At 55.1% G+C, this 19,948-nt stretch overlaps 2 protein-coding genes and 1 long non-coding RNA gene across 5 annotated transcripts; 2 read left to right on the top strand and 1 right to left on the bottom strand.

Annotated features, from left to right (window-relative positions):
• Nucleotides 1-1,233: 1,233 nt before the first annotated feature.
• RASGRP4 (RAS guanyl releasing protein 4) lies at nucleotides 1,234-15,401 on the top strand. 3 transcript variants are annotated; one of them, XM_072751697.1, is made up of 17 exons: nucleotides 1,234-1,380; nucleotides 4,374-4,558; nucleotides 4,986-5,091; nucleotides 5,219-5,281; nucleotides 5,880-6,011; nucleotides 6,110-6,263; nucleotides 7,480-7,653; nucleotides 9,062-9,178; nucleotides 9,960-10,235; nucleotides 11,492-11,572; nucleotides 11,652-11,756; nucleotides 11,893-12,011; nucleotides 12,126-12,270; nucleotides 13,078-13,114; nucleotides 13,222-13,356; nucleotides 13,475-13,587; nucleotides 14,044-15,401. In XM_072751697.1, exons 1-17 carry the CDS (start codon nucleotides 1,358-1,360, stop codon nucleotides 14,098-14,100), a joined length of 2,022 nt encoding a protein of 673 aa, XP_072607798.1. In that variant the 5' UTR covers nucleotides 1,234-1,357; the 3' UTR covers nucleotides 14,101-15,401. The 3 variants fall into 3 exon arrangements, with proteins under 3 accessions (XP_072607798.1, XP_072607806.1, XP_072607813.1); XM_072751712.1 differs by having other exon boundaries at nucleotides 1,245-1,380; nucleotides 13,475-15,401; XM_072751705.1 differs by lacking the exon at nucleotides 11,652-11,756 and having other exon boundaries at nucleotides 13,475-15,401.
• On the bottom strand, nucleotides 15,372-18,747 carry FAM98C (family with sequence similarity 98 member C). Its single transcript, XM_072751754.1, has 8 exons — nucleotides 18,534-18,747; nucleotides 18,268-18,416; nucleotides 18,053-18,187; nucleotides 17,266-17,471; nucleotides 16,529-16,606; nucleotides 16,320-16,436; nucleotides 15,847-16,014; nucleotides 15,372-15,736 (listed from the first exon to the last, which is right to left on the bottom strand). Exons 1-8 carry the CDS (start codon nucleotides 18,596-18,598, stop codon nucleotides 15,593-15,595), a joined length of 1,062 nt encoding a protein of 353 aa, XP_072607855.1. The 5' UTR covers nucleotides 18,599-18,747; the 3' UTR covers nucleotides 15,372-15,592.
• LOC140598177 (uncharacterized) lies at nucleotides 18,321-19,649 on the top strand. The gene is made up of 2 exons (XR_012000302.1): nucleotides 18,321-18,454; nucleotides 18,928-19,649. It is a non-coding gene; the product is annotated as an uncharacterized lncRNA (long non-coding RNA).
• Nucleotides 19,650-19,948: the final 299 nt, after the last annotated feature.

Here is a 19,948-nt window from a genome sequence, read left to right as displayed (position 1 = left end):
AGAATTAAAGAAAAAAACATGGTTATTAAGTGGAAGAAGTCAGACACAATCAGTTATTCTATTTATAAATAACTCAAACCCCGGGCAAAACTACCCTGCTAGAAATCAGGCTAGTGGTAACTTTCGGGAGGTAGGGCTGGGATGGGGCTTGTGCAGGGGGTTTGGGCAAGATGGAAACATTCTGTTTCTCGATTTTGTCACTGCCACATAGATACGCTCCGTTTTTCACAAGCATCGACCTAAACACTTAGGATTTGTGCTTTTTTTTGTATTTCAATTTAAAAAGGTCAAGCATGACACATTTAAGTAAAAGGAAACAAACGCACATACTCAAAAGAAAAGTCTGTGTTTCTATGAGCATGAATTTATATACCTAAACAAATGCACAGCCAACAGGTCAGATGAAACCCAACAATATTCGATATTGGTCACCACTGCCTAAGAGGGACAGTGGGCCGGGGAAGAGGCCCCCAGAGGGTTTACCTCCTTCTCTAATGTTTTTCATAATAAGAGAACAGTCTTTAAGATTGTGTGATGATGAAACGAGTTAATATTTTAAAAGCCCTTAGAACGCTGTGTGGTATGCAGTAGGCACTACATAAGGCTTTGTTACAACAGAACACAATACAGTGAAAATGTTTCCTGGGATACACATGGCATCATTAAAAAGAAACCAGGAGTAAAAGAAACAGAAGGATGGGACGCCTGGGTGGCTCAGTGGTTGAGCGTCTGCCTTTGGCTCAGGTCGTGATCCCGGGGGACTGCTTCTCCCTCTGCCTGTGTCTCTGCCTCTCTCTCTCTCTCTCTGTGTCTCTCATGAATAAATAAATAAAATCTCAAAAAAAGAAAAAAGAAAAAGAAGGAGAAATGTACAAAGTCTTAGGTCTTGGGCCTTCCCATTCAAGCCCTTGTGTGTCATATACATGAATACATCCTTACAGAAATACAGACTTTCTGAGTATGTGTTTTTACCTAGATGTGTCACAACAGGGAGACTTAAAAAACAAAACAACCAGCCCTCGTTGAAGAACAGCAGTGCAGAACAGAGAACCACGGGTCTAGAGACAGAAAGATGGGGGAGATAGAGAGAGAGCCCGCTGGGCGCCTGGGGGTGGGGGCCGGCAGCACCGGAAACCTCAGCCCGAAGGGATCCCCATGTGGGGGAGGGGGGACCTTTGGTCTCTCCCCAGCCTCTTCCTTCCCCCTGGCCTGGGGCTGGGTGGGGAGGGGCAGTTCCTCTTTCCTTCCCAAGCACCGAGGAGGCCCCAGCTCCCAAGGGGCTAAGAAGCTGGAGCATTGGGAAGGGGGAGGAACAGAGCCAGACTCCTGCAAGACCCCCTCCCCCGCACCAGGAAGCATGAACAGGAAAGACAGCAAGAGGTGAGAGGACCCCCCCCAAGGAGAGCGGGAGCGCCCTCAGCCGCTGGGCCCCCGCTGCCTGGGAAGGCTGGGGAGGACGAGGGAAGCCGGGGGAGCCCGGGGCGCCGGGGGCAGCCGCACGAGCAGGGGCACCAGGTGACCCATATACGTCGGGGACTGAGGAGCTGCTGGGGCTGCTTGTTGGAGCATCTGCCTTTGCAGTTCGAGCAGCTCGTATCCCCTCTGCCCCGCCCCGCTCGTCCTCGCCCCCTAGATGGGGTGTCTCCGTCCTCCCGGGGGGCCTTCCCGGTTCCCCATCAGCGCTGCTCCCTTGCTGCTGCCCCCTGCTCCCGGGCTGGAAACTCCAGGCTCCTGCAGGGCCCTGCCCCGGGGGAGGGGAGTGTGACGCAGGGCCAGGCGGCTCCCCTGCTCCTTAAACCCCTCCTGGCTGCTCCCGGCACTACAGAGAGCAGATAGTCACAGGTGAGGGCCTGGCGGCCTCTGGCCCCGGCTTCCTAGCGCCTGGACAAGCCGCTTTGCTGTGCTCCCGGGGCGGCGGTGGCTGGGTCCCTAGCCTGGGTAGCTCCTCCAGCCGCCTCCCTCTGGCGTGTCTCTGATGGGCAAAGGGGTCCCCTCCCCTTAATATCCAGCAGTTTAGTGGTAGAGATTTGGCTGTCTCGTTTTCTGGCTGTGTGACCTTAGGTAAGCCACTTGATTGCTCTGTGCCCCAGTTTCTTCCTCTGTTTCTTTTATCTTTTTTCTTTTCTTTTCTTTATTTATTCATGAGAGACACACACAGAGAGAGGCAGAGACACAGACAGAAGGAGAAGCAGGCTCCACACAGGGAGCCCCATGAGGGACCCAATCCCAGAACCCCAGGATCATGCCCTGGATGTGAAGGCAGACGCCCAAAGGCTGAGCCATCCAGGCGCCCCATCTTCCGCTGTTAATAGAATAATCCTAGTCCCTCCTCGGAGAGGCTCAGAAGTCTGCAGTGAGCCGGTCTCGTGGGCACACATCAGAACCACCTAGAGGGCTTGTAAAACACAGATTGTCGGGCGCCTGGCTGGCTCAGTCGGTGGAGCATGTGACTCTTGATCCCAAGGTGGTGAGTTCGAGCCCCACATTGGGGATAGAGAGTACTTAAAGGTAAAAAATCTTTAAAACACACACACAGATTGCTGGGCCCACCTCCAAGGCTTCTGATTCTGGAGGTCTCTTCGTGAGACCCGAGAATTTGTATTTCTATCAGGCTTCCAGGTGGTGCCGTTGGCATGGGTTGGACCACGCTTTGAGAACCACTGATGGAGACGGGGGCTCAAGCCTCTGCCTGGAACACATTCAGTACTCAGTAAATTTCTTTCTTTTTTTTTTTTTTAAGATTTTATTTGTTTATTCATGAGAGACCCAGAAAGAGAGAGAAGCAGAGGGAGAAGCAGGCTCCATGCAAGGAGCCCAATGTGGGATTCGATCCTGGGACTCCAGTTTCACACCCTGGGCCAAAGGCAGACCGTAAACCACTAAGCCACCCAGGGATCCCAATACTCAGTAAATTTCAGCTCAAGAACATTCAGGGCTGATTTCCTGAACCCTTAGGATGCACCAGGGCCGTGTCAGTGCCCTTGTGATGAGGGTGTCCCCATTTCTGCTTTCGCTCCGTACCCCAGGCCCAGTTTCTAGTTCACCTCATCACTTTCTCTGGATGTCAAATTCGACTTTCCCATCTCCCGCCACTTAACAGCCTGAGCAAACTAAGTCCCTTTAAAATATATATATTATTAATATATTAATATTAATAATATTATATATTATTTATCTGAGAGAGAAAAGCACACAAGTAGGGGAAGGGGCAGAGGGAGAAGCAGACTCCCCATTTAGCAGGGAGCCCAGCACAGGGCTCGATCCCAGGACCCTGAAATCATGACCTGAGCCCAAGGCAAATGCTTACATGACTGAGCCACCCAGGCGCCCCAAACCAAGTCCCGTATTTGGCACTTTTGAGAAGCAAGGCATTGAATGTTCATGATAAATTCCTGGAGAAGGTCCAAGGATGACTCCCATTTTTCATATGAGGACACTGAAGCCCAGCGGCATTAAGTGACTAGCACAGAGTCACACAGCCAACGTAAACCTCTCTAACCCCGCGTGGTCTAACCCTCGCGGAAGCCAAGGCCATTCAGCCTGGATTCTGCTCCCTCCTTCCTCCACCATGTCTGTCTCTGTTTCCACCTTTCCCCAACTGGAACACGAGCCTCAGAGAGGCACAAGACTGAGCAGACGGTTATTTTTAAACTTTCCTTGAAGCTGCCTCACCCCGGGGACCCTGCCCAGCTCTGAAAAGCCCTGGTGAGGCCACTTTGCACCCATGTCTTCTCTCCAAACCGAGGGACCCAGGCTGGTGGCTAAGACTCGGATCCTGACAAAGTCCTGGCTTGGGGGAGGGGGCTGTCACCTTAGTAGGGAGTCTGGCTCAGGGAGGAGGGACAGATGGGATCTCAGGGGTCTGCTGCTTTCATGAGGGCTGGGGGACCAGCACTGGAGAGCAAAAAGGGAATTCTGAAGGCAGGCCCTGGGAAGGACAGGAATGACGGGGGTGGAGGTAGGAGGGGTGGAGGGGTGGTCTTCTCCCATAATCCCCTGGGAGGCCAAGAGTTATCCTAGGGTCCTGCCAACAGGAAGTCTCTCCATAGTGCCCTGGGGAGTATACAGTCAAGGGGAATATGGGGTTGATGCCCGGAGGAAGGAGTTCTTATGATTCCCTTAGTAATTCTGGGGGTCTTCTCTGTGATTTCCTGATTTCCTGGGGGTTCAGGGTGGTGTTGAGAGTCTTTTCCCCTGATTCCCTGAAGTGGGCAGGAGTAACCCTTTGAGTTTACCTGTAGAAAGCTCCCATGACCTGGAATATTCCAGGGGTTTTCTCCCATGATGCCTTGGGGCTTGGGGGGTTAAGAAGAATTCTGGGGGTCTGCCCCAAGGAAGGGGTTCCCATGATTCCCTGGGGGGTGTGCCCACAGGAAGTCCCACCAGGAATGCCCAGGAAAGACAGCAGGGCGGGGCCGGCCCCGACAGGCCCGGCGCCACAAGACGTGCCCCAGCCCCCGGGAAATCAGCAAGGTCATGGCTTCCATGGCTCTGGGCATGCTGAACGAGGGCGGCTGCAGCGAAGATGAGCTGCTGGAGAAATGCATCCAGTCCTTCGGTGAGTGTCCCCTTCCCTGGCCAGCGTGCCCAGTCCTAAGGCGGTAAAGCAGCCAACCTCTGTCTAGGTCTCAGGGGTTTTTTTTTGGGGGGGGGAGTGGGGGGAGGCGCATAAAATGGTAGCAAGGGTGTGTGGAATGAATCTCGATCACTATTCCGGATGCAGTGAAACATGCATTTCTTTTTCCTGAGATGAGGGGAGGAGGTGGGGTGCTATCTCCATCTACAACATGACTTGCCAGGTCCTGTGCTGGTCTCTGCCCAGTATAGACAAGGAAACCGAGACACCCTAAGGAGGCCAAGTTGCTTGCCCTAGTTCACGCAGGTAGAGCTGGAGCTTGAGCCAGCCAATCCAACTGGCTCTGGAGACTGTGCGGTCCCTTGCCGAGGAGCCATTCTGACACAGAGTCCCCTTCTCCCGCCTCCAGACTCAGCTGGCAGCCTGCGCCGTGGGGACCACATTCTCAACATGGTACTGGCCATGCACAGCTGGGTGCTGCCTTCTGCCCACCTCGCTGCCCGTCTGCTGACCTTATATCCTTCCAGGGCCACGAGCAGTGGGGGGAGGGTAGGGGACAGAGACGCCAGAGTCTGGGAGTTGGGAACAGGGTGAACAGGCAGGTCTGGGATGCCGGATAGCAGAGCCTTGACCAGAACTCAAGTACCAGGAGGCCACAGGGGACACACAGGAGCTGAGGCGGCTGCAGATCTGTCACCTGGTCAGGTAGGGTGGGGCCGAGACCCCCAGCCTGTTGCCTCTCACAAAAAACACCTCCCAGAGATTCCCCAGACTGATTCCCCACAGACTCACCAAGCCCTGCTCCCCTAGATACCACTTCTGAGACAGCTCTGGTCTGGCTCCCAGGACCCTCCCAGTTCTGCTCCCTAGAACCCTTACCATGACCAGAGACCCATGACCAGATCCTAGAGACCGTCTCTTAGCTGATGCCCAGAGACCTCCAGCTCCGATTCCCCAAACCCCCACATACCCTAGCCTAACTTTTAAGGCCCCCTCATCTTATTCCCCAAGAGTCTCACCCTCAGAGGCCCCCAGCTTACTTCCTGAGACACCCCCCCACTATCCTGCTTCCTAGCACTTCCACCTCCAAGAGGAGGATGTCTATGTCCCATTGATTCCCCAGCCTGTGGTAAGAGTCCCCCCCGGTCCTACCCCTAGAGACAGCCCCAGGCTAGTGCCTCTCCAAACCCTGACCTTCCAGAGACCCCAAGTCCACACCTAGAGAGTCCTCAGCCCAAGACACCTGTTTTAGAGAGCTTCCGCACGCCCAGCCTCAGCCCACCATCTCTAAAACCACACTCAGATACTGGCTGACCCGACACCCTGAGACGGTACACCAAGAGCCTCAGTTAGAAGAGGTTATAGGTCGCTTCTGGGCCACTGTGGAGGAGAAGGGCAACTCTGCCCAGAGGAGCCTGGGAGACTCCTCCAACCTGTGAGTCAATCCCCCTGCACCCCATTCTGCTGTCTCCCTCCTCATCCCACATCCTCCACCCTGTACCCCTAAAATACTCTGCACCTCTTTGCTCCCAGCCTGAGCCCAGGTGGCCCGGGCCCCCCGCTCCCCCTGAGCAGCCCAGGCCTAGGCAAAAAGCGCAAAGTGTCCTTGCTTTTCGACCACCTGGAGACGGGGGAGCTGGCCCAGCATCTCACCTATCTGGAGTTCCGGTCCTTCCAGGCGATCACGGTGAGGACTCCCTTCCCCCAGCTGGGGAGGGCTTGGAGTGGGCTGGAGCCTGGCAAGACTCAGAGGACCCCTACATGGGCATTGGGCGGGGATCTCAAGCTCTCAAACATGAATGCTAGAAGGTTCAGGAAAATGAGTTGAGCTGACTAATAGAACCCCTCAGTTCAAATCCATCAGCCCTTCCTTATCTGTATAACTTTGAATTAGTTTCTCAACCTGAGACTCAGATTTCTCATTTATAAAATGGAGGTCATAGTACTTTATTAGATGGCTAGGAGAATTAAATTAATATGTCCACTTAAAAATGCTTTTGGGGGCGCGCCTGGGTGGCTCAGTCAGTTGAGCATCTGACTGACTCTTGATCTCACATCTTGACATCAGGGACATGAGCTCAAGCCCCACAGTGGGCGGGGAGCCTACTTAAAAAAAAAAAAAATGCTTGCATAGTGTGTGGCACATAGTAAGTGCTCAAAATATTTTATCAATTACTCATTTATTCGAGAAGCATTTAAGTTCACTGTGGCTCGGTTCCATTATCTGTACAAAGGGGAATTTAACACTTCCTGCCTCATCGGATCAGTGTCTGGTCCAAAGTAAATGCTACCTGTCAGAACGATCTGAAATTGCCATATTTACCTACCCACGTGATAATTTCATATGCTTCAACATCTATATAAGTATTAGCTATTGCCGTCACCACTTCAAGGGAAGGCAGTGATCCGGTTCCCTAATGTGGAAATCTGATTGTTCACAAATACACGCACACAGGCTGCTGTACATGTAGGTGTGGGATGTTGACCCCTTGAGCAGAACAAATAGAAATTACTTTCATGTCCTCTTTGCCATCCTTCCTTTTGCTGACTGTGTACCTGTCAGGACAGTCAGGAGCAATAGACGGGGTTCACACTGGCGTGACCCTGGGCAAATTATCCTCTCAGCGCCTCCGCGGCCTCCTCTCTAAAATGCAAGTCATATAGTACGGTATTCACCTCGCAGAGCTGATGTGAGGATTAAATTAGGTAATAATAGGACAGAGGGCTCAGAACAGTGCCTGACTTTATTTAAATATTTCTCTTCAGAGGGAGAGGGCCACGGTGACGTCAAGGACATGTGACAGCCAGACTAGGGCCTCAGAGGTCGCAACTGCTAGGGGGATGGGCGTGTGAGGGCAAGGCCTGCGCGCCACTGCCCACCCTGACGCCCACCTCACCCCCAGCCCCAGGACCTGCGGGGCTACGTTTTGCAGGGCTCCGTGCGGGGCTGCCCGGCCCTGGAGGGATCCGTAGGGCTCAGCAACAGCGTGTCCCGCTGGGTGCAGGTCATGGTGCTGAGCCGTCCCGGGCCCGCACAGCGCGCGCAAGTGCTGGACAAGTTCATCCAGGTGGCACAGGTGAGGCGGGTCCCGAGGGGCCGAGGGAACTGTGGACGACGCAGTCCACCTGCCTGGCCCCGCCCCCCGCGTCACGCGCACCCCGACTCCGCCCCCACCCCCGCCCCCAAGGTCCCAGTCCCCAGGTTCTTTTTTTTTTTTTTTTAAGATTTTATTTATTTATTCATGAGAGACAGACAGAAAGAGAAAGAGAGAGGGAGAGAGAGGCGCAGACACAAGCAGATAGAGAAGCAGGCTCCATGCAGGGAGCCCGATGTGGGACTCGATCCTAGGTCTCCAGGATCATGCTCTGAGCCGGAGCCAGATGCTCAACCACTGAGCCACCAGGTGTCCCTAGTCCTCAGGTTCTAATCCCGGACTGGGACCGCACTTCTTCCTTGGCCTTGGTGTCACCACGTCGGACCCGCCTGGCCCCCCAGTTGGTCCCAGACGTACTGCTGATGACGTTGCCCCTTTGTCCGTCTCCCAAACCCTATGCCCAAATATTCTGTCCACAGGGCAGTGAAAGCATCTCTGGCAAGCCCCCAAGTTTGCGTGCCCCCATGTCAGGCTCTAGGCCCCAGCCGTCCCTTCGACACAGACTGCCCCCCTCCCCGTCACCCATCACGTCGGGTCTCTCCCTGGCCCAGCCCCACCGTGTCACAACCCTTTCTTCCCCTTCCCTAAATAGATACCTTCCCTCCTTTCTGGAGAAAAAGGAAGCCTCCGTCCCCCACCGTGGCCACGCCCCCTTGCGTACTTCCTCGCAGGCCACGCCCTTCCTCTCGCGTCTTCCATCCTCTGGCTTCTCCAGTGCGGCCCTACGGACCCAGGGTTCTAGCGTCTGCCCGGGTCTCTAGGTCTGGGGGTCTCCCCCTCTTCTCTGGCTTACTCCCTCCCCACAGCGACCTCTCCCCTGCAGACTCGGAAAAGGAGAGGATGGGGCAGTTGCCCCTGATGCCCAGCTGACCCTCCACGTGTCTCTCCCGGGCTTCTGACCCTTTCATTTTACTCTGGCCCCTTCCACCTCTGCCGGGCGCCTAACTCCCGCCCAGAGCCCAGGCCACCTGTCTCCCTTCACCTGTCTCCCAGAGCAGTCCGACCCCCAGGTGCCTGTCACCTGACATCTGTCTAAATCCTCCACACCTGTCCCCAAACCTGACTAACTCCTCACACTTCTCTGACTCCCTCTTTCTTTTTTCTGACCTCCCATCAATCACTTGCCTGACCCCCCCCCCCCCATGTAATGCCCATATACCTGCTTGTGGCTTACTCCTTCCTGACACACCCTCCTGCCTGACCCCTCTCACCTGATGCCCACCCTGGCCCATACCCACACATACCTGACACCTCAATTCAACTGGGTTGCAGTCATGTGAACTCCCATTTTGCCCATCCTCCATGTATACCCACCACTCTCCCTTCCTAGAGGCTCTACCAGCTACAGAATTTCAACACACTGATGGCGGTCACCGGGGGCCTGTGTCACAGTGCAATCTCCAGACTCAAGGACTCCCATGCCCACCTGAGCCCTGACAGCACCAAGGTGAGCCCCCACTATTCTCCCCCAAAGTTCCAGTGGTCAATGATCCTCAACCCCCACACTTTTCCCCAATGCCTCCCATCCCTACCCAGGGGCCCTGGAGCCACCTGAAGACCTTGCTCTTCCAAATGGGACAGAACCCCAGACTATCCTTCTGGGCCCTTCTTCAACCATGCATGCATCATGCTGACCCTTCTCTACTCTGTGTTTCCAGTCCTGAGCAGGACTGGAAGGAGACAGATGAGAGATGGTAGCCGAGAACCTGCAGTCCAGGTAGGGACTGAAATGATGCCCCTAAGGCACCAAATTCAGGCCATCCATGGGAGGAGCACAGCTCGGCATACCCTGGGAAGTGTACGGGGAGAGTGAGTTACTCATGAGTCCAGTGTGTGAAGTCAGGATCTGGCAGGAAATAGGCTGGAGATGCCCAGGGCAAGATCCTGTTGAGACTTGCAAGCTGAACTAAGGTGTCTGGGCTTTATCCAGAGGGCAGTGGGGAGCTAGGAAAGGTTAGGTAATGATGACAGCATGCATGATCAGATTTCAGTTTTGGAAACATCACTCTAGCCTGGAGAGTGGGGGATATGGAGCTTTTCTGAGATGGGGACCCAAAAAGAAGAGCAGTTTAGGGGGATGCTGAGGCCATTGTGGGACATGGAGGGGCTTAGGTAGATGTCCAAAATGCCATCGGGCCCCTGGGAGTCCGGAACCCACAAAGGAGGCTAAGGGAGCAGAAATGGCCCCCCTCGAAACACTCCCTCCCATAATATGCTCTCCCCCACAGGCCCTGCTGGAGCTGTCTGAGCTTCTTGCTGCCCACAACAACTATGCCCGTTACCGCCGCACCTGGGCCGACTGCACGGGCTTCCGGCTGCCTGTCCTCGGTGTGCATCTCAAAGATCTGGTGTCCCTGCACGAGGCACAGCCTGATAGGTTGCCTGATGGCCGCCTGCACCTACCCAAACTCAACAACCTCTACCTGCGGCTGCAGGAGCTAGCAGCCCTCCAGAGGCAGCACCCCCCCTGCAGTGCTAGCGAGGACCTGCTGCATCTGCTCACGGTGAGCTGCCCCGCCCTGCCCAGGCTGGATGCTTGGAAGGCTGAACCTGGAGGGTGTAGAGATTTAGGGTCCTGGGTGCATGACGGTCTCTACCCTTGTCGTGCCCATCCTACAGATTGGGAAACTGAGGCCCACAAAGTGCCATCATTTGTCTACTGCCCCACTGCAGTAAAACCTAGATTTGAGGGATGCCTGGGTGGCTCAGCGGTTGAGTGTCTGCCTTCAGCCCAGGGCGTGATCCTGGAGTCCCAGGATCGAGTCCCACATCGGGCTCCCTGCATGGAACCTGCTTCTCCCTCTGCCTTTGTCTCTGCCTCTCTCTGTCTCTCATGAATAAATAAAATCTTAAAAAACAAAAACAAAAACAAAAATCCTAGATTTGAACCCAAGCAGGTCGGCCTCAGAACCTGTTAGACATATGTTAACCACCACACTGCATCCTTAGACTGAGAATGTGGGATTCTGGCTATATTCTATTTATATAATATAAATAATAATATGTATATCTTCCCACCCTGCCCAAAGAGCTATAAACTGAGACAGACTGGGATTCTGAAGGCCAGGTAGTCTAAGACTGATATTTGGACCCCAAGACAGGACCAGCTACATAATTCACAGTGCCCCATGCAAAATGAAAATGTGGGGTTCCTTTTTTAAAATTCTTAAGACTTTCAAGATGGTGACAGCAGGGCATTAAATGAAGTGAGGCCCTTCAAAGTATGGGGCCTGACTGTAAAGCTGGCCTTGCCCTAAGATGACTGGTGCCCAAGGTTCTATGCTTTGCTGATTCGAGAAGGCCATCAAGCCCAAATATTTATCAAGCACCTGCTATGAGCCAGACACTACTTTAGGCACTTAGGCTCACAGCAGTGAGCACGTCAGGAAAAAAACTGCTGTTCTTGTGGGGCTGATTTCCCAGTAGGGGAGACAGCCAATAAAATAAAGTAAATGAGTAAATCATATGGTCTTTCAGGGGTAAGTGCTAATAGTGAAAACTAAAGTAGAAACCGGCATAGAAAGTAACAGGTTTAGTTTTAAATAGAACCCAAAAAAGCCTCAGTGAGGAGATGGCATTTCTGGATTGGGGGACGGGGCTGTTGGGAGACTGAATGGTGGCTGGGTGGGAGAGAAGACCCTGGGAGTCTCCAGAGAAGAGGGGCTCTGGGAAGAGGATGAGACTGGAGATGCAAGCAGGGCATAGGCTGTAGGTAGGAGGATGGAGATGAAGATCTGTAACGCCCTCCCCCACCCCCCAGCTTTCCCTGGATCTCTTCTACACGGAGGATGAGATCTATGAACTTTCTTACGCCCGAGAACCCCGCTGTCCCAAGAGTCTGGTGAGAACTGGCCCCTGACCTCTGACTACCAGCCCGAGCCCATGCCCTGACTAATTGTACCCCTCTGTCCCTGCCCCAGCCACCCTCCCCCTTCAAGGCGCCCCTGGTGGTGGAGTGGGCCCCTGGCGTGACACCCAAACCCGACAGGGTCACCCTGGGTCGGCATGTGGAGCAGCTGGTGGAGGTAAGGAGGGGACTGTGGCCTGGCCACTGGGGTCCAGGAAGGAAGGTATCTGTACAGTCCTGCCCCAGAAGAGGAGATCTGAGATCATGAGGATCATGGTTTGGCCTTACTGTCTCCTTCCCATACTCTTCTGAAGTCTGTGTTCAAGAATTATGACCCTGAAGGCCGAGGAACTATCTCTCAGGAGGACTTTGAGCGACTCTCAGGCAACTTCCCCTTTGCCTGCCATGGGCTTCACCCACCCCCCCACCAGGGGTAAGTACTCCTGACTGCCGGGTCCCCCAAAGATGAGGATACTGGGGCTAGCAGGACTCCTCTGAGTCTGGGAGAAAGGGGCCAGTCATGCTGAGGTGCAATCTCTGCCCCCAGGAATGGCTCCTACAGCCGAGAAGAGCTGACGGGGTACCTGCTCCGGGCCAGCGCCATCTGCTCCAAGCTGGGCCTGGCCTTCCTGCATAGCTTCCATGAGGTCACCTTCCGCAAGCCCACCTTCTGTGACAGCTGCAGTGGCTTTGTGAGCACCTGGCCCCTCTATCAGCCGTAGGCCCCACCTGAGGGCCTGGAGAGTCCCGAGTCCTGACTCCTCACAGCCTGGGTTCAGAGGGCTGGGCCAGCCCAGCCTTGTAGGGCTCACAGTCCCCAACCTTAGATGACCACCAAATTCCAGAAAATCCCCAGTCTCAAATAATCCCCATATCCCATATAAACCCCAAATACTGGGTATGCCCAAAGTCTAGAATAATGCCCAAATTTCAGATGATCTCCATCCTGGATCACTGCCAAACTATGGATATCTAAAATCCTAGATCATCTACAAACGTGGGTAGATTATCTCCAAACAGAATCAATTTCCAAGTCTTTAGACTCCAGATAACTCAAACCCTGGATAATTTTCAAATTCAAGGACTCCTCAGACTCTAGATAATGGACAGATCTCTCAATCTCCAAACCAAGACTAATTCACAAACCTTGGATTACTTCCCAAACCCACTTTCTCACTCACTGCCTATTTACAGAGTACCTCCTGTGTGCCAGGTTGTTCTGGACTTGAAGGCTGGGGAGGGGGACGCACAGCAAAAACACAACAGACGCAATCCTTGCCCACAGAATTTATATTTTATTAATTCCAGGATTTCACCTAGATGACTCCCCAAACTTGCAATAACCCCAAATTCTTTTAATCCCCAGATTCCCACTTAAGCCTCTAGCTGTGAGAATTTCCCAAGCCAGATGGTTTCCACACTTCCAGAGACCAGTCCCACCCCCGTCCACAGCCCTCTCTCCCCTAGCCTACATAACCAATTCTGCTTTCTCTTCCCAGCTCTGGGGCGTCACCAAGCAAGGCTACCGCTGTCGGGGTAAGTGAGGCCTTGGTGGTAGGGAGGGAATCCAGCACCTACAAGCTGGATGAATGGAGGGGGGCCCAGGCTGGGCCTGTGGCCACTAACTGCTGACCTTCCCCCAGACTGTGGGCTGTGTTGCCATAAACACTGCAGGGACCGTGTGAAGGTTGAGTGTAAGAAGAGGCCGGGGGCCAAGGGTGATGTGAGCCCCCCAGGAGCCCCTGTCCCACCTACCCCAGTTGCCCATGCTAGCTGTGGTAAGACCCAGGGTGTGGCAGTCCTGGGAAGGGGGTCTGATACATGGGGATTAAATCCGAGGTCATGAGGCCCTTCCCGTCACACCCACATCCCTCTCGTCTATCACCCCCAAAACAGGTTCAGAGGATAATCTCTCCTACACATTATCCCTGGAACCTGAGACAGGGTGCCACCTTTGCCATGCTTGGACCCAGACCGAACCCCCAAACCCTTCCTGGGAACCAGAGACGGTGAGGAGGAACTGCCCCTGCCCCCTGCCCCCACCATCAACTAGATACAGGGGAGACCAGGCCATTTGCTTGGGGGAACCCAAGCCAATGTGAGGAAGCATAGGAAAGTAAAAAGGGGCAAGAGTTCTCAGTTGCTTGGGCAGTTAGATAGAAAAATAAAACTTTCGATACGCTGGGGTGGGAGGACGGGGTAGCCACAAATGGAACAGAAAAAGGATTTTAAGGAGGAAAAAGGAAAAAGAGAATAGCAAGGATAAGGCCACATACCTCAGGAGCTATCATTAGTGTCAGTGGAGGAAATTTTACTATTCAAAGGTAGAGCCCTTCCGACTGAACACCCACCAGAGTTTTCATTCATCTACTACACAAAGTCTGGGTGAGGCTCTGCCCCTGTCAGCGGCCAAGCTCCTAGACACCACACTCTCCCCAGGTGACCCGATGTCTTCCTCCTTCCAGGTCCCCCTCCCAAAGACAGGCTCGCCGCCTGCCCAATCCTCCAAACTGAATTCCTAGGACTGCACCCGCCTTGGGTCTGTTCTCTCTCACCTCCTCAGAGTCAGTCCCAAGTCGTTATTCCACCGCCAGCAGGACCCCTGAAGGCACGGCCTTGTCCCATCCACACCACCTTCAGTGAAGAGTTCATCATCTCTTACCCGGAAAGTTATTTTTTTCTTTTGCATCAGAGTGGCTACAACCTGTACTCCATCTTCCTGCACTTTGTATCTATGAGATTTCACACTGGATTATGTCTAGACTTAAGTATCATCTCTCCAACTCCTTACATCTCCATTTTATAGACGAGGAAGCCGAGGCCCATGGAGGTTTAGCTGCTCTCCAAGGTGGCAGAGCGCCTAAGTGTTGGAGGCAGGACTCAAATCCAGGTCTTCTGTCTGCCTCTAAAACGGACGCTCCTTACCAATACGCTAGACTGACAGTCAGCATGGGTCAGGACACGGAGGGGATAGGCTGGGCAGTTATATTCCTAACTCTAGGGTTCCAGAGGCAGGAGAGAAGGCTAGAGTAGAGGTGGAACAGGGAGCCTGTGAACACCTGAGTCCCTCCCCTGCTCGGAGTAATCCATGCCTCCCTCTTGATCAGGGGAAAAGCCAGAGTCCTCACTATGGCCTACCTCCCACAATCTGTTTCCGTCCCCTCTCTGACCTTACCTACCACCCCTTACTCATCCTGCTTAACCAACACTGGCCTCTATGGTCCCTGAACATGCCAAAAATATTCCTACCTCAGGGCCTTTGCACCGGCAGTTCCCTCTGCCTGGAATGCTCTTCCACAGGCCCACATGGCTCCATCTTTGGGACTTAGGTCTAATGTCGCTTTCTGAGTGAGGCCCCTCTGACCATATTCAAAGTTGCAATCCAGCCCCAGTCCTTCTCCTGGCTTCCTTCTTTGTTTTTCTCCATAGCCCTTTACCCATCTAACAAACTGTACTTTTTACCTATTTATCTTGTTGAATGTCTGCTCCTCTTCACACTGGAAATTGTCAACTCCAGAAGAACAGGAGTTTTTATAATCTATGTTTTTCACTGCCGTATCCCTAGCACCCAGAACAGGGATGGCACTTGGTGCGTACCTGAGAACTGTTTGTCCGATGCCTGCATGTCTCCTTCCCCATGTCCCCAGGAAGGAAAGATGTGTTGCTAAAGAGCAGAGGACTGTAAGGGTCAGAGCAACAGGGGCCTGTTGAGACCCAGGGGACAAAGCTGTCCCTGCCTGTCCTCAAACCTGAGCACCCCTGACCTGGCCCCCACAGAGATAGGTCCTACAGCTGTCATAAATTAAATTTATTTTCCAGAGAACATGGTCTTTGTTGTTGAGTGATAGACTGGGGGGGTGGTGGTGATGGTAGGCATTTGGGACCTTAGGAACAGGGGACGTGGGGCCTGGGAGCCAGATGCCAAGAGAAACTCAAAGCGATTCCCCAAGGATTACCAATGGCATCAAGCACATCACAGAGGACCCCTCCCCCCACCCAACCACCAGTCCCTCTTTACTTCTTCTTCTTCTTGCGACCCCAGCTCTGGCGGCCTGCCTTCCGCCCACCACCATCCTCTCTTCTGCTCTGCCAGGTGGGCATGGGAGCCTCCAGTTCATTTGGACGGCCCCCCCGGTCTGGCACGTTGCCCATAAGCACCTGGGAGTTGATCAGACTTGAGTGTCAGGGAAAAAAATGAACAAGGGGGCCAGAGAGCCAAGTCTGAAGGCCAAGGCTGTGGAGGCCTTTCCCCACTCCCAGGTGCCCACCTTGTTGATGGCACAGCAGGTCCCTCGGCGGACAGCCTTGCTGGTGGCTGGGATAAGACGAGACAGGTCCTCTCGGGCAGCCAGGACATGTGCGATGGAGACATTTGATTCTGGGGTCAGAGCCTCTCGAATTGGGATCAGCACTGCCTTCATGGCTTCTCCTTGGGCCTGGGGAGAGAGGCATGGAGAAGGTGCCTAAGAGCCCTCCTCAGGTGGGATCTGTCACCCGGGAAGCGTCTCACTCTCCAGAAAGGGCCTCACCTCCCACATGTCTAAATAAGAGGTGCTGCTCTGAAGACCCTCCCAGCTCAGAGCTGAGAATTCTAGAATGCCCTGGAATTCTAGAGCCCCACACCTTACACGATCCTAAAAACCTGCTCTCAGGTAATATTCCTGGCTCTCACTCTTCCTCCTTGTAGTGGGAGCCCCTACAGCTGGGCCTCCCTGGTCCTGCCAGGGTCTTTTGCCCACACCTCTGCCCTATCACTCCAGTGGAAAGAAGATGTCGTGAGGTCCAGGCGCTTCAGGAGCAGGCAGCGGCGAGAGCAGTACTGATCTCCCAGCCTTTGGCACAGAGACTCCAATGCCTCCTAGGAAAAAGGTCTCAGTCACACCCAGGATCTCCCCTCGCTCCCATCTCCGGGCGAGCATGCTCTTCAAGTACAGTGGTACACAGTCTTACCCATCTGGGGGCGTCCAGTGGGGAGCTGAGGAGGGGCTGCAGGAACCCTGGGGGCAGGGAAGGCAGCAGCTCAGAGATCTGATGGGAGAAGGTAGTCTGAGGTTGACAGGGCAGAAACCAGATAGACTCTCTGTGGATTCCTGTTCCCCCTGGCCCCAAGGACCCAGGCCTCGGAATCAAGAACGGTGGCCACGGCTCTTGAAAAACATCCCCGGGGGCAGCCCGGGTGGCTCAGAGGTTTGGCGCAGCCTTTCAGCCCAGGGTGTGATCCTGGAAACCTGGGATCGAGTCCTGAGTCAGGCTCCCTGCATGGAGCCTGCTTCTTCTGTCTGTGTCTCTGCCTCTCTCTCTCTCCCCCCCCCTCTCTCTGTGTCTCTCATGAATAAATAAATAAAATCTTAAAAAAAAGAAAAAGAAAGAAAAACATCCCCGTGGCTGGAGCACTCCTGCCAGAACCACTTTTTTTTTTTAATTTTATTTATTTATTCATGAGAGACACACAGAGAGAGAGAGAGAGACAAACAGACAGACAGACACAGACAGAGGGAGAAGCAGGCCCCATGCAGGGAGCCTGACGCGGGACTCGATCCCGGGTCTCCAGGATCAGGCCCTGGGCTGAAGGCTGCGCTAAACCGCTGGGCCACCGGGGCTGCCCCCAGAACCACTTTTGGAGAAAGAACTCTCCCCCTACAAGGAAAGTGGGGTGGCCCGGCGCGGAAGGGGCTCCAGCGCTCTACCTTGTCATGCAACTCCCACAGCAGCCGGCTGGCGGTGGTCCCAGGCGGCGGTCTGGGCAGCCCCAGAGCTTGGAGGGTAAGGACCAGTTCCTGGACCATGCCAGCTCCCTCCTCGGCCTCTTCCCCACAGGGCTGTGCGGGGCTGGGGTCCAGCCGGGGGTAGAGACGGAGGAGGCGGGCAGCCTGGAGTTCAGAGCAGAGAAAGCCTAAAAGGGAAAGGGAGCGGTGCAATCAAGGAGGGCCACCACCTCACCCACCAGGGCCAAAAAGCTCCATCTGCTTTAAAACCTCCAGGCCCAGGGGCTCCTGGGTGGCTCAGTGGTCGAGCATCTGCCTTTGGCTCTGCTCGTGATCCTTGGGTGCTGGGACCCAGTCCCATATTAGACTCCCAGCTGGGAGCCTGCTTCTCCTTTCCCTAAATCTCGGTCTCTCTTTGTGTGTCTCTCATGAATAAATAAATAAAATCTTTAAACAAAACAAAACACTCCAGGCTTCAAACACTCCGCCCTTCTAGTTCCGCCCCAAACCCCGGCTCTACCTCCAAGATGAGCCCCACCCACTTTGAGACCCAGCGTCCCGCCCGGACTTCGAACCCCGCTCACAGGGGAACCACCTGGCTGGCTACGTCAAGTGCGACCCGCTGGAACTTCAAGACGCCCCCCGCAAAATTCTAACCCCACCGGCCCGGCCCACGCCCCCGGGGGGCGCGAACCCCGGCTCCACTTGGCGGTGCCGAGCCCGCCCCTCCGGAGGCCGAGCCCCGCCCACTTCCGCATCCCCGGCTCACGCAGCAGGCGCAGGCTCGCGCCGGGCTTCCGCAGCGCGGCCACGCCGTCTCCGCCGCAGAGCGCGCGGTCCGGGCAGCGCAGCTCCCGCAGCAGGCCGCCCAACTGTCGCAGGAATTCCTCCTCGGCGCCGGGGCCTGCAGGCGGCGGGAGAAGTCAGGGCGCGGCGGCGGCCCCCGCGGCCCCATCCCCGCCGGGCCGGGCGCTGCCCACGTACCGTCGCCGGCCCTCAGCGCCTCCGCGCTCTCCCCTCGCTCCCGCTCCAGGGCGCCCAGCGTCGCCAGCTCCGCCGCCAGCCGCGCGCACAGCGCCCTGAAGTCCGGACACGAGGTGCCCCGCGACGTCGCCCCCGAGAAGCCCTCATACCTGTGGCGGGGCCGAGGCAGCGGGCGGGGATTGGGAAGGTGAAGAGGGATTGCTGGGGGCAAGCCTGTCCCTTCCTGCCCCCCGCCCGCGCCCCCAGCCGCACCCCGTCCCCCTCACCCCAAGGCCTGCAGGTCCCGGGCCACGGCGGCCCCCTCCAGCGCTTCCGCCTCCGCCCCCTCCATGGAAGCGTCCTGTCCGCCGGGCGCGCGCCCCCTGCCGGCCGGCGAGAGGCCCCGCCCCCGCGGCGGCGTGCGCAGTCGGCCCCGCGGCGCTCCGACCAATCAGCGCCCGAGGGCCTCCGGCGTTCTGATTGGCGCAGGAGGCGGCGGAGCCCGCCCCCAGGTCCGCGGGCGCGGGGAGCTCGGGCGCCGCGGTTCGGGTGACCGGGTCCAGACGGTGGAAAAGCCGCAGCCCGGTGAATCCAGCGCGTGCCTTCAGGATCCCAGCCGTCGCGACAGGCCAGCGGGTGGCGCTGTTGCTGCGACTGAGAAACCGGATTTCTTTTTCTCAGGCTCCCTCCGCTCTTGAAGCACCCCAGACCGAGGGTCGTTCTCCCAACTCCGCTCCGAACGCAGAAACTTGTTTCCTCCTTTCCAGCTTGGGGTTGGCGTTACGTCAGGGACTCAGGAAGGCCGGCTCACCCCCTCCCAACCCTCCCCCCAACACAGCTACGCCCTCCGCCTCCATCCGTCACGATGCACCAGTCGGGCTTTCACCCCTCTTTCTCCGGAGGCCTTGGAGAGGGAGCAGGGGCAACATGCTGTCGTGATTAAGAGATTGCACCCTGGGGGGTAGGACTCGACTCACTCCCCATCTCTGTCCCCGCCAAATAGCTTCCTATCTGGATGACGGGGATAAAACTTCACTTTTAAGGATTGTGAGGATGAGAGTCATACATGTGTGTGTTCCGTAGGCATACAGGGGTGCTCAATAACTAACATATATTGAGCGTTTTGTGTGTGCTACTAGCTTAAGTATCTTAGATCCGTTTTAGGGAGGAGAACCGAGATTCAGACACGATAAATCGGAGTGAATGTGGGGCGGTGCCCGACTCAAATTCAGATCTGATCTGCAAAATCCATGCTTTTAATTGCTTAACCTGTTACTACTGTTAGCGTTGCTGCTGTTTTTGTTGCAGTTTGTTAAAATTATAATCCTCCATGGTGCTGCCTACCCCAAGGCTGGGGTACTCAGGACCATTATTTGTTGACCTTAATAAAATGTTAAAAATTGCTCAAGTCAAAACCTTGGAATCACGGCCTTGATTCCTTTTTTTTTTTTTTTTTTTTTTTGCAAAGTCTTTATCTAATTATGTGGATTCTATCTTGAAAATAGATCCATTGTCTTGCCCACTTCTCTCTGCCTCCACTGTTCTCACCCTGATCTCATGTGCCCTTGTCTCCTCCTGGACCATCACAGCAGCCTCCTCCCTGCTCCCTACCCACCCGTCCCCGTGTCTCTTCCCCACAGGCAACCAGAGGGAATGGGTAAACCGCCTGAGTCAGGTCACAGCCCTCCCACGCATGGAGCTG

The sequence above is a fragment of the Vulpes vulpes genome, chromosome 1, assembly GCF_048418805.1.
Source record: "Vulpes vulpes isolate BD-2025 chromosome 1, VulVul3, whole genome shotgun sequence".
Classification (NCBI taxonomy): Eukaryota; Metazoa; Chordata; class Mammalia; order Carnivora; family Canidae; genus Vulpes; species Vulpes vulpes.
This window is presented reverse-complemented; position numbering and strand designations above follow the sequence as displayed.